The 11,691-nt window shown below is 36.7% G+C and overlaps 1 protein-coding gene across 2 annotated transcripts; it reads left to right on the forward strand.

Moving 5' to 3' along the window:
- The first annotated feature begins 362 nt into the window (after positions 1 to 362).
- Positions 363 to 7,277, forward strand: aipl1 (aryl hydrocarbon receptor interacting protein-like 1). 2 transcript variants are annotated; one of them, XM_047392276.1, is made up of 6 exons: positions 363 to 552; positions 2,744 to 2,923; positions 5,189 to 5,377; positions 5,526 to 5,702; positions 5,820 to 5,961; positions 6,755 to 7,277. In XM_047392276.1, exons 1-6 carry the CDS (start codon positions 448 to 450, stop codon positions 6,952 to 6,954), a joined length of 993 nt encoding a protein of 330 aa, XP_047248232.1. In that variant the 5' UTR covers positions 363 to 447; the 3' UTR covers positions 6,955 to 7,277. The 2 variants fall into 2 exon arrangements, with proteins under 2 accessions (XP_047248232.1, XP_047248233.1); XM_047392277.1 differs by having other exon boundaries at positions 2,744 to 2,809.
- Positions 7,278 to 11,691: the final 4,414 nt, after the last annotated feature.

An 11,691-nucleotide genomic window follows, 5' to 3' on the forward strand; every position in this document is an offset into this window, starting at 1 on the left:
TCACCTTTTACCACAAGCTACATGCCTCATGATAACTCTACCACATCTAGAGACATTTTTGCCATATACTCAATACCTCAAGCTTAGTCAGATTGGCAGGATAGCATCTGTAATAGTGATTTTAAAGTCATGTTACTGATTCTCAGCTATATTTAGATCTGGACTTTGACTGTGGCGTTGTAACACAGGAAAAGGCTATATCATTTAATTGTAGTTTGACTTTCTAGAGGTTCCTGAATGTTCAGAGAAACCCAGTCAAAACAGTAATAACAAAGGGATGGGGGAATAAAAGGAGAGGAGGAGAAGTTTCTAATCCTATTATCTCTGTCTCAACTAATCCATTAGAAGTAATACCTCCAAGTCATTCAAATACATTTGCAGGTGTTATATAACACGTACAATAATTTACTCAGTAATATTTTGTGATTAAATCAAGAAAAAAAAAACATGTCGAATATGCAACATACAATGCTGACTGGATCGGAGGGAATTAAGAAGACCATTTTGCACGGAGGAACTGGAGATCTTCCCAAATTTATTACTGGGACAAAGGTACTGTTGGTTTGAGAAGTTTATTTACTCCTTCTAATCAATCTGATACAACTACAATGTAATTCTTTTCTTATTTCTATGTATTCATGTAATGAGTCTTATATGATCAAAGACAGTGAAAACCTATATAATGCACATATAACTCAATTCACATAGTGGAACATTATATATATTCCACACAGACTGATGTTTTCAAGCCTTTATTTCTGTTAATTATGATGATTTTCTGCTTGCAGCTAATAAAAACATGACATTTAAGATTAGAATATTACATCAGCCCAATAAAAAATAGGTTTTTAATACAGAAATTAAGAATATGTTCAAAACTTAATAGTTCTTTTGTTTTTTTAATAGTTATTTTTTAAAGGTGCTTTTAATCTGACAAACGAGCCTCGTCAGAACCCATATTCTAATGTATTGAATATAACTGTATATATATATATATAGAGAGAGAGAGAGAGAGAGAGAGACAGAGAGAGAGAGAGACAGAGAGAGAGAGAGAGACTACTAACTACCATATTCAAACTACCTGACTTGAATTTGCCAGCAGTAATCAGCTAACTAATTTTAACAACTTTATCAGCTAAGTTTCATATGCTTTCATTATCAAAGGTTGTTTACATTAAATGCCTTGCAGACTTTAAACAAAACTGTCACCAGCTACCCTGACAAAATAACTTAAAAGTAAATTCAAATTAGCTAACTTTGCCTAACTAGTTTTGTCTAACTAGCCATATTTAACAAAGTGAGTTAAACAAGCTAACCCTGTTATGCTAACATTATCAAAGACATGATATCTTGTAGCCTCCTTGTGGACTTTAACCTAATTGTAATTGTAAACACGCTAACATCAAATTAAGCTAATTGTAACTATAGAAATATACCTAGTTAGTGCAATGGACTATTAGGGCCAGGCTAAGAGATTTTTTTCAATTATGAGAATAAAGTGGTAATATAACGAGACTAAAGTCGTAATACGCGAGAATAATGTTGTAATATTAATTCCGGCTTTATGGCTTTATTCTCATAATTTTAAAAACAAAATCTCTTATCCTGGTCCTAATACTCTGTTGTATTAGCCAACTTTAACAAGCTAAGTGAAATAAGCTAAAAGTATCAAAGGAGATTAACATGACAGTTATCTTCCAGATTTTTACCTAGGAAGCAAAAGCCATTAAGATGCATAAATTGCATAAGAAATGGGTTATTAAATTAATTGTTGTCCACAGTTACAGCCAGTAGAAGTTGTACTGAGGACATATATACTGTATATATAGGAAAAGTAATATTTTCCATTTTTCAATTAAATTAAATCAGCATCCATCCATTTTCTATACCCGCTGGTGCTTATATCCAGCGGTCTATGGGTGACCGCCAAGATACACCCTGGACAGGTCGCCAGTCCATCGCACGGTAACACAGAGACACACACCATGCACACCTAAGGGCATATTTAGGGCAATTTAGAGAGATCAATTAACCTAACGGTCATGTTGTTGGACTGTGAGAAGAAGCCAGAGTACCCAGTGAGAACCCACGCATGCACAGGGAGAACATGCAAACTCTATGCAGAAAGACCCTGGGTCGGGAGTCGAACCCAGGACCTTCTTGCTGCAAGGCAGTTGCTACCAACTGCTCCACCGTGCAGTTCAATATAATACGACACAAAAGTACTTTACTTTTATGTTAGAATTAAATGCAGTATGCTACATTGTTTGACAAAACATCAGCAAAAAGTTTTAAAATAATTTTTGTTGCTGAATTATATTTTTTAAAACATAAAGGCAATTTGTTTTTCAAAAGTTAATACAGAATGTTCTTGTTTATGTTACATAGGTGTATTTTTTTACATTTTCTTTAATATTCACTAATAACTGTTGACTGCTTATTTCTAATGTATAAAATATAAATATCACCAAGACTTATAAAACAGGTAACAATCGGTGCAGTCTATTAAAGAGCAACAAGTGCATCACTGCATTGGTTATATAAATGGTTTTTGGCCTTTTTTCTTTACTCAGCATCTGAGCCATGTGAACATAGTGATGTAAAGTCAGGTATTAAACAGTCACTGTTCATATTTTAAACCCAATGCAGGTTTTTGACTTCTTTGCACTTTTCCAACATCTTCCATACAGGTGTGATGCATGAGTGTTTCTCCTGATTTAGTTGTTGCTTACTGCGGTTCTAGGTGACGTTCCACTTCCGCACGCAGCTGTGTGATGACGAACGTACAGTGATAGACGACAGCAAAAAGGTGGGGACGCCCATGGAGATAGTGATTGGCAACATGTTTAAACTTGACATCTGGGAGACGCTGCTGTCTTCCATGAGGATCGGTGAAGTAGCCGAGTTTTGGTGCGACACTATTGTGAGTGAGAAAAAGGCCATAAATTAATTTTAAGTTTGTTACCTTTTCTTTTCCATGTAGTTTTGTTTTTAATAACAAATATTGCAAAACAGATTCTTAAATGTATGGTATCATATTGCAGATATAAAGAATATTGCCACCATTTTCAGCTATAGGCAAACAAAAACATAATCATACCATCATACTGGTATAGCGCTCTTACAATAAAGCCTTAAGGGATAGAATATAATGTGTCTTCTAGGAAACACAAATAGCATAATAAATTGAACTTGACGGCTTTGTATCTTAAATAAGATCAAACTGGAATATATAACTAAGTTTGAATCTTTGTATGTGATTGAATTAATTTGATTATATATTTCTGTATATAAATTGTATTCATTTTCTCTTGTGAGGTGTTTTCAAATATATTTTTGATGAACTGGCACTGTAAAAATAAAACTGAACTGAGTTGAACTGAACCGAAATTAGCTAAAAACTCAACACATAAAGAAACTTACATTAAATTAACATAAGAGTGAAAAACAGCAACAGAACATTCTGCGCTTTTTCAGACTGCAAGTGAATGCAAATGTTTTATTATTTGTTTTATGACAAATATTTCTGATCAAAAAAACTGATTTGAGGGCTTTTTTTGTTTCCTACCACATATTTAAATGCTAAAATTGTTTGTAAAATGACAGCATGGTCAACAGTGTCTCTGTGACATTCAGGAGCAGTGACTGCCAACCATATAAAATGAAAATTTTATTGTATTAATTCATTATTTATTCATGTGAGAAGACACGCATCAGTGCTTTTTTATGCATTTATTCATGTATTTTTTTTATTTGTATTTATTATTTATATTATCACTATATTAAAGATTGTATAAAATTCTGTTACAAATGTGCATTGCAAACTCTGGAGGTGTCCCTGATGATCTTCTGCTTATATGGCATAAATTCTCTCCTACAGATATTCATTTAGTCAATCTCTATTCCTACTTATTCTGAACCTATACTGTGGCATCCAGAGCCATCAAACATAAGTCCCATGTTCTATCTACCTCTGTTTGAGTGTTAGTAAATGTTGTCTTTATCATTCCATGTCTTTTTAAGGTGTGCTCTATGTATGTGTGCTGCACTGTGTCAGAGACAGATGGGTTCTAGCGTCCTGTCATTAATCCACAGCGATCTCACTCTCTAATCGGCTCCGACTCCTGGTGAATCAGCACTACTGACCCTCCTTCACTCTGATTAGATTTGATGGGGCTTAAAGCATCTTTTTGACTTTAAATAACACGGCTACTTCAAGTGTTCTACTGGTTATGCTGTACATTGTCATACCCATCTAATCAAGGGCTATGCTAACTCAGTGAATTATAGAAAAAAACTTTATTGAAATTTTGGACAACAAAAATAATTTCTAAAGTAAGTCATACAGTCAAGGTCATTGTTTAAATTTTTTAAAACAAGCCCCATGTCCATGGCTGACCTTTTAGCATTCTAATCTGCAGTTGATGTTTGGTAAAGCTTCCAACTCTTTCCTAAATTTATAGTTGTAATCCAAGTCAATGATAAAATATTGGATTACAGTGAGAAAAAGCTGAAATGCCTCGTCATCTAAATGTTCAAAATGATTTTACATAAATTCATGGGGCACTAAGGTTGAAAGCTGAACTTTAAAATGTAAAAAGAAGAAACAGAAGCTCAAATGTTCATTAGTTGATCAACAGGCTATGATGAATAAAATCACCACTGCTTGTACCTGAGTGAGAACTTGCTCTGCTTAGTTCAACCAGCTGAATGATGACAGTAAAAATGAACTCTTTGTATATTCTAGATGTTTAATAACAGGCCTCACAAACTCGAGACTAAAAAGGATCCAATCATCTCTATCAGAATGTATTTCTCAGTTTTGGCTAAGTTGAGTCCTGTTGTATCCATCTTGCCATAATGTAGTCTCACTCCGTTCACAAAACTGTGTCCTCACCATGTTACAGTCATTTAATCCTGCTCAGCCATATTTTAAGATCACTAGAAAATGTTGTCAGCTTTGTTACATTTCCATTTGAATTTACAAGACTTTTTTTCCTTTGTTTTTAGTCATGATACATTACCAAAGATAGTAAAAGAAAGCAAAATTAAAAGCCAAAATGTTTTGTAGACAAATTTACAAAGAAAAACTGTCAGGCAGTAAAAACAAAGCTATTATATGGATGACGTTGCTAAAATATTGAAAACTCGTAACAGGTGCCATGTTGTAATCCTCTCTCCTCTTTAGCACACCGGTGTTTATCCACTTGTGTCCAAAAGTATGCGTCGCATTGCAGAGGGAAAAGACCCAGTAGAGTGGCAGGTCCACACGTGTGGTATGGCCAACATGTTTGCATACCACAGCCTGGGCTACGATGACCTGGATGAGCTGATGAAGGAACCAAAGCCACTCTACTTTGTCCTGGAGCTGTTGAGGGTGAGAAAAGAATGATTACTACAATGCTTTGTACCCATTACCTTGTACACTAAAAATATTGCAGCTTTATTTATGCTCAGCATTTTACTTCATGAAATCAGAAATGACAGGACTGTTATAAAACTGTGTGTATGTATGTGATGGACAGGTTCAGCAGCCCAGTGAGTACAACAGGGAGTCATGGGCTCTGAGTGATGAGGAGAGGCTCAAGGTTGTTCCTGTGCTGCATGGCCAAGGAAACAAGCTGTACAAACAGGGACACTACCAAGAGGCAACGCAGAAATACAAAGAGGCCATCATCTGCATCAAGAATGTTCAGACTAAGGTTATCACAGCTAATAAGTCCTATGGAAGGCCTCTTATGTTTCCCTAAACCAGTAATTAGATGTATTTTAGATGTATTCAGTGTGATCAGGTGAACCTCAAATATTTTTCTCTTCAGGAGAAGGCATGGGATGTTCCATGGCTGAAGCTTGAGAAGATGGCGAACACTTTAACGCTTAACTACTGCCAATGTCTGCTCCGCATGGAGGAGTACTACGAGGTCATTGAGCACACCACGGATATTATCAATCAGCATCCAGGTTTGAAATGACAAAAATCCTCTATAAAGCAGTGAGGGGTGTAAAGACTTTTAGAAAACCAAGATTTCTGCACTAGATTTGCAAAATCAAGCCTGTTTAAGCAAGTTTACTCTTGCTATTGCACTGTGATAATGGTTTTCAGAAGTTTGTACATGTATAAAGCTCTGTGCAGAAATATTCATATCGCTTTAACTTTTTAACATTTTGTCGGCTGTTCTGTGAAGACCTCAGAGGTTTGAGAGAACATTATTGAACAAACAGCATCATGAAGACCAAGGAACACTGCAAACAGACCAAAGCTTTGGAGCGATTTAAATCATGGTTAGATTATAAAACAATATAATTAAGATAAATGCACCAAACTCTAAAGTAAAAATGTGATTCTGGAAGCAGAGCACTGAAGGAAACCCTAAATGCTGAGAACTAGCATTCATTATTAAACTCTACAAATTTCACAGAGCACTATTCAATTTATCATCTGAAAAGAGTATGGCACAACTGCAAATCAAAGAAACACCCAAAAGGTTCCTGGTATCCCTGGTGGTTCTTCAAGGTATTGACTCAGAGACGGGCAAATGCATGCCACTCCTTCAGGTCATTATTTGTAGAAGGTGTTGAAAACATGTAACTTCCACTTCACAATTATGCACTAAAACTCTGTAGTTGTAAAGCAACAAAATGTGAAAACGTTCAAAGAATATGAATACTTTTGCAAAGCATAGTATACCCCATCTATATTTGAACACATTCATTTTATTGTAATAAATGCTTGCCTCACTCGGCTGTTCTACAGGCGTTGCAAAAGCATTCTACCTGCGAGGGAAGGCCCACAAAGAAGTTTGGAATGAGGCAGAGGCGCGGCAGGACTTCACCAGGGTGCTGGACCTCGACCCCGGCATGAAGAAGGCCGTGAAGAAGGAACTGGCGGTGCTCAATATGCGCATGGAGGAGAAGAACCAGGAGGACAGGAACAAGTACAAAGGCATGTTTTGACCCAGAACCTGAAAACTTAAGATTTGACCTTCTGTGAATGTTCACCTCAACATCGCCTGAGCTGTGTACAGGTCTGCAGGTATCAACTATATATAAAAATAAATAAATAAATACATACAGTTAACTTTTTTATTCACTCTCTGTTTATATCTTGCAGTTTACTGTTTTCAGGAACATACAAACATGTAGCTAAATTTTAAAGTTAATAATGCATAAAGCCCTTTATGTAAGATTACTTGCATGATTTGTTTAAGAAAGTGTGCGTATTTCTGAAATTGTTGTGCATTATCCACAAAACTCAATAAAGTATGATAACCTTTCAAGTCTGAGATGTTTTATTACTTTATAAAAAATATGTTTGTTTTTTTTATTTAAGGGCAGCAACTGAAGCAAAACTGAAATTGTTGAGCAGTATAAAAACTAGAACCTCAGGTGAAACTTCTTCATCAACTGTTTTATTTTAGGTTTCCCACAAAATGTAAAATCCCACAGAGCAAAGATCAAGATCAAACTGACCAGAAACAAAATCTGGAAATGCCCCCTTCTTCTGTGGGTAAGATGTGTTTATTTTAATAACACTTAAAAATGCTGTACTAAATAATGGATTTGCATGATTTTGACACATTTTTCTGCCTAAATAGGACTTGATCTTCTGGTTTGAGTGCAGTTTAAAAGTCACTTTTAGGGATGATATACTTATGAATTTGAATAAGTGAACTTATTCAAGTACGGTTTTACGGTGGTGCTGTTGGAAGCACAGTTGCCTTGCAGCAAGAAGGTTCAGGGATTCGACTCTCGACCGGGGGTCTTTCTGCATGGAGGTTGCATGTTATCCTCGTGCATCCCTGGGTTCTCTCTGGGTACTCCAGCTTCCTCCCACAGTTCAAAAACAAGACTGTTAGGTTAACTGGTCTCTCTAAATTGCCTTTAAGTGGGAATGCGTGAGTGAATGGTTGTTTGTCTCTGTGTTCCCCTGCGATGGACTTGCGACATGTCCTGGATGATTCCCGCCTTTTGCCCGTAGACTGCTGGAGACCGGTACAAGCTCCCCTGCGACCCTGTATGGAAGAAGTGCGTATAGAGAAGGGATGGATAGATGGATGGATGGATGGATGGATGAATGGATTAACTGAGAAACTTAAGCAGCTATGAATGTACAATACTTTCTGCATGAAATCATAGTAAATAAGAAGGTTTTGGAACATACTTTCATATATTGGATATTATGCATGGGTCAGTTACCAGCATCAAAGTTTATAAAGGTATTAAAACATCACAGTTTATAAATAGCTGAAATATTCCATCAAAATGTTCTTAGTGTTTCATGTCATTTTACTGAGATGCCACAGACAGTACCAGAGTGACCAGTGCTTTCTCATATGGTGCATAGAGTAGCTGTGTACTGCTGGTCAGCTGGCTGAAAGGATACCACTTAATTCAATCAGTTACGGCAAAAACAAATGTGTCTATTTGGAAAACATTTATGGCCAGGAAAAACATGGACAGTTGCAGTGTGGGAACTAAAGGAGGACAACCCATCACTCTGCTCAAGGTAACACTGTCCAAAACAACAGTTCAGAGGCCACTAAGGAAAGGCCTGTTAATTACCTGGGCACAGGCCTAACCCAAGCAGATAACCAGTCTAGTTAACCAGCTAATAACTTGTTAGACTCATAGTCTTACCTTATAATAGCAAAAAGGTATAAAGACCAGTGCAATAAACAAATTATAACTAACAGATTTACCCTGTTTTTATTTTCTATTTTTGCTTAAGAATAATGATATAAAAAAAATGTTATAAATATAATTATTATACTTTTGATAATTTATGTAATTTTAGCAGCAATAATCATAATTGTTACTTCTTTAGTACGGTGAAAGCGTAAAATGGTGGTGTCTGTACTTAAGGTTAAGATATCTTGAAAATCCCACACCATCCCATGATATGTGCTAAATGAAATAATGAAATAGATCTCATTAACTAAGATAATGTGCATTAATGAGTAATGTAACCAAGTCTAAGATTAACAGCCACTTGTCTGCAAAAGAAATATATCAACCATGGAAACAGACTGCTAGAAAGCACAAAATCTATCTAAATAGGGGAAAAACTTTGCGTTGCAAATTGGTTGCCTCAACACAAGGGGGCACTCTGACTAGAATTAAACCCACATCAGCCTGAACTTTGTGGAAGAGATTTCCCTGATAGTCAGCAGCATTTACATGCTAATAAAGGGACAGTGGCTGGTTGAGACATATTACATCACAATCTTACTGCACAGTTTTCACAGAAACGACGTATCATATGAAAGACAAAATAAAAGGTAAAACATTGTTAAGCAAATAGTATGATTTCAATATGAATGTGTTCATATTTGACAAGAAACTGAAAGCTCAGTTTTCATTCAGGGAATCATCGCCTCTAAAAATCACTCCCAGAGGTCAGGAGAGGAGAGCAGCAGGAACCCCCGGAAATAAGGCTGATGTTAATGCAGCATCGTGCATCATCTAGTGAGGGAAGACTGCAGGTGCAGAGGCATAACAAATAAACAGGATCACCAGCACACATTCAATACAAACACATGCGGGTGTTTCTTCACTGTTAGAGGTGAACAAAAAGAGGACTAAAACAATTCTTCATCCTAACACACAATACAGTTTAAGGTGTAGTTAATCTAAACTAAATCTTGTTTTCATCTTGTTTTCATGTTCATATGTTGTAGAAATACATTTACGAAACTCCTCGGGGCTGTTTATAAAGTGCACTTAGAAGAAGCTGATTGATGGTGCGGGAGTGTAGCCTATTTATTGAAAAGCTCGCTCGAACATTGAACTGCAGGAGAAAACTGCATAGCAGCACAATCCCGCTGCTGGCATCCCTCCATAAACCACTGGTGCTGATGCTGGGAGGGAGAGAAGAAAGGGAGGAGGAAGAAGTGGAGGAGAGGAGGGGGTAGACAGCCCCCCCTGCGTCTCCCTCCTTTCTACATAAGATAAGGTGGCATGAAAGTACAAGTTCACAACCGGAGAAAGACAGTAACATATTCAAAATAAAAGCCTCATCATCGTGAGCGTTTCAGGATGGGAAAATCATGATGTGATTTTTTTATTTATTTTCATTTTCTGCAATAACTAAAAGTATTATTAATGTAGGTATAGTACAGCTTACTGTGTAGCTATCCATCAAAATCACATTTCTTTTTCAAAAATGCATTTATTTTTTTTATATAGTTAGTACAGGGGTTGGACAATGAAACTGAAACACCTGTCATTTTAGTGTGGGAGGTTTCAAGGCTAAATTGGACCAGCCTGGTAGCCAGTCTTCATTGATTGCACATTGCACCAGTAAGAGCAGAGTGTGAATGTTCAATTAGCTGGGTAAGAGCACAGTTTTGCTCAAAATATTGAAATGCACACAACATTATGGGTGACATACCAGAGTTCAAAAGAGGACAAATTGTTGGTGCACGTCTTGCTGGCGCATCTGTGACCAAGACAGCAAGTCTTTGTGATGTATCAAGAGCCACAGTATCCAGGGTAATGTCAGCATACCACCAAGAAGGACGAACCACGTCCAACAGGATTAACTGTGGACGCAAGAGGAAGCTGTCTGAAAGGGATGTTCTGGTGCTAACCCGGATTGTATCCAAAAAACATAAAACCACAGCTGCCGTATATCAGGATGACAATGCACCAATACACACAGCAAGACTGGTGAAAGATTGGTTTGATGAACATGAAAGTGAAGTTGAACATCTCCCATGGCCTGCACAGTCACCAGATCTAAATATTATTGAGCCACTTTGGGGTGTTTTGGAGGAGCGAGTCAGGAAACGTTTTCCTCCACCAGTATCACGTAGTGACCTGGCCACTCTCCTGCAAGAAGAATGGCTTAAAATCCCTCTGACCACTCTGCAGGACTTGTATATGTCATTCCCAAGACGAATTGACGCTGTATTGGCCGCAAAAGGAGGCCCTACACCATACTAATAAATTATTGTGGTCTAAAACCAGGTGTTTCAGTTTCATTGTCCAACCCCTGTAGTTAGTTAGTTAGTTAGTTAGCTACTTCCTGTTACTGTAACCTTTTAAAATGTTTGTCTGTTTCATTGCTAATTTTCTAATAGTCAGGAATAGTCAGTCAGTCATTTTCTACCTCTTATTCCATATTGGGTCGCGGGGGAGCTGGTGCCTATCTCCAGCAGTCTATGGGCGAGAGGTGGTGTACACCCTGGACAGGTCGCCAGTCCATATGAATAAATATATAAATATATAAATTAATTAATTAATTAATTAATGCGAGAGTCAATTTTATTGACTTTTGATTTCACTGCTAATTAAACTGAATAAATGAAAAACATATTGTGCTTTTTTAATTTTCCGTGCCTAAATAAATAAATGTACATTGTAGATACATCTTTATTTAAACAGGAATCAAGACCCAGGGGCTAAAGTCTATTGAATATTATTTAATAAATTCAGCAAAGCAAAAGTCATGGCTATAAATAAATACATTCCCTTGTAATATGTGTTTAAAAATAGGATCCAAGACTCAGGGGCTGATTGCTGATAAAAACAAATACATAAATTACGTACTATAACACAATGTCTTTCATCTCTGTGTAAACAAGAAAAAATAAAAAAAAAATAAAAATAAGTACTCAGGTTGAGCTTTTACTTTGAGTTTATTCACCGGAAGCCTTCAGAGTAAATCTGGAATGCTGACACCGTCCCAAG

This window comes from Girardinichthys multiradiatus, chromosome 18 (assembly GCF_021462225.1).
Source record: "Girardinichthys multiradiatus isolate DD_20200921_A chromosome 18, DD_fGirMul_XY1, whole genome shotgun sequence".
NCBI classification, from domain to species: domain Eukaryota; kingdom Metazoa; phylum Chordata; class Actinopteri; order Cyprinodontiformes; family Goodeidae; genus Girardinichthys; species Girardinichthys multiradiatus.

What these genes read in the sequence shown, in the direction of transcription:
- aipl1 (XM_047392276.1), top strand. Translation starts at nt 448, where the DNA reads ATGTCGAATATGCAACATACAATGCTGACTGGATCGGAGGGAATTAAG. An exon ending in AGTTTTGGTGCGACACTATT is followed by an intron (nt 2,924 to 5,188) that starts GTGAGTGAGAAA and finishes TCTCCTCTTTAG; the next exon opens with CACACCGGTGTTTATCCACT. An exon ending in TCAAGAATGTTCAGACTAAG is followed by an intron (nt 5,703 to 5,819) that starts GTTATCACAGCT and finishes TTTTCTCTTCAG; the next exon opens with GAGAAGGCATGGGATGTTCC.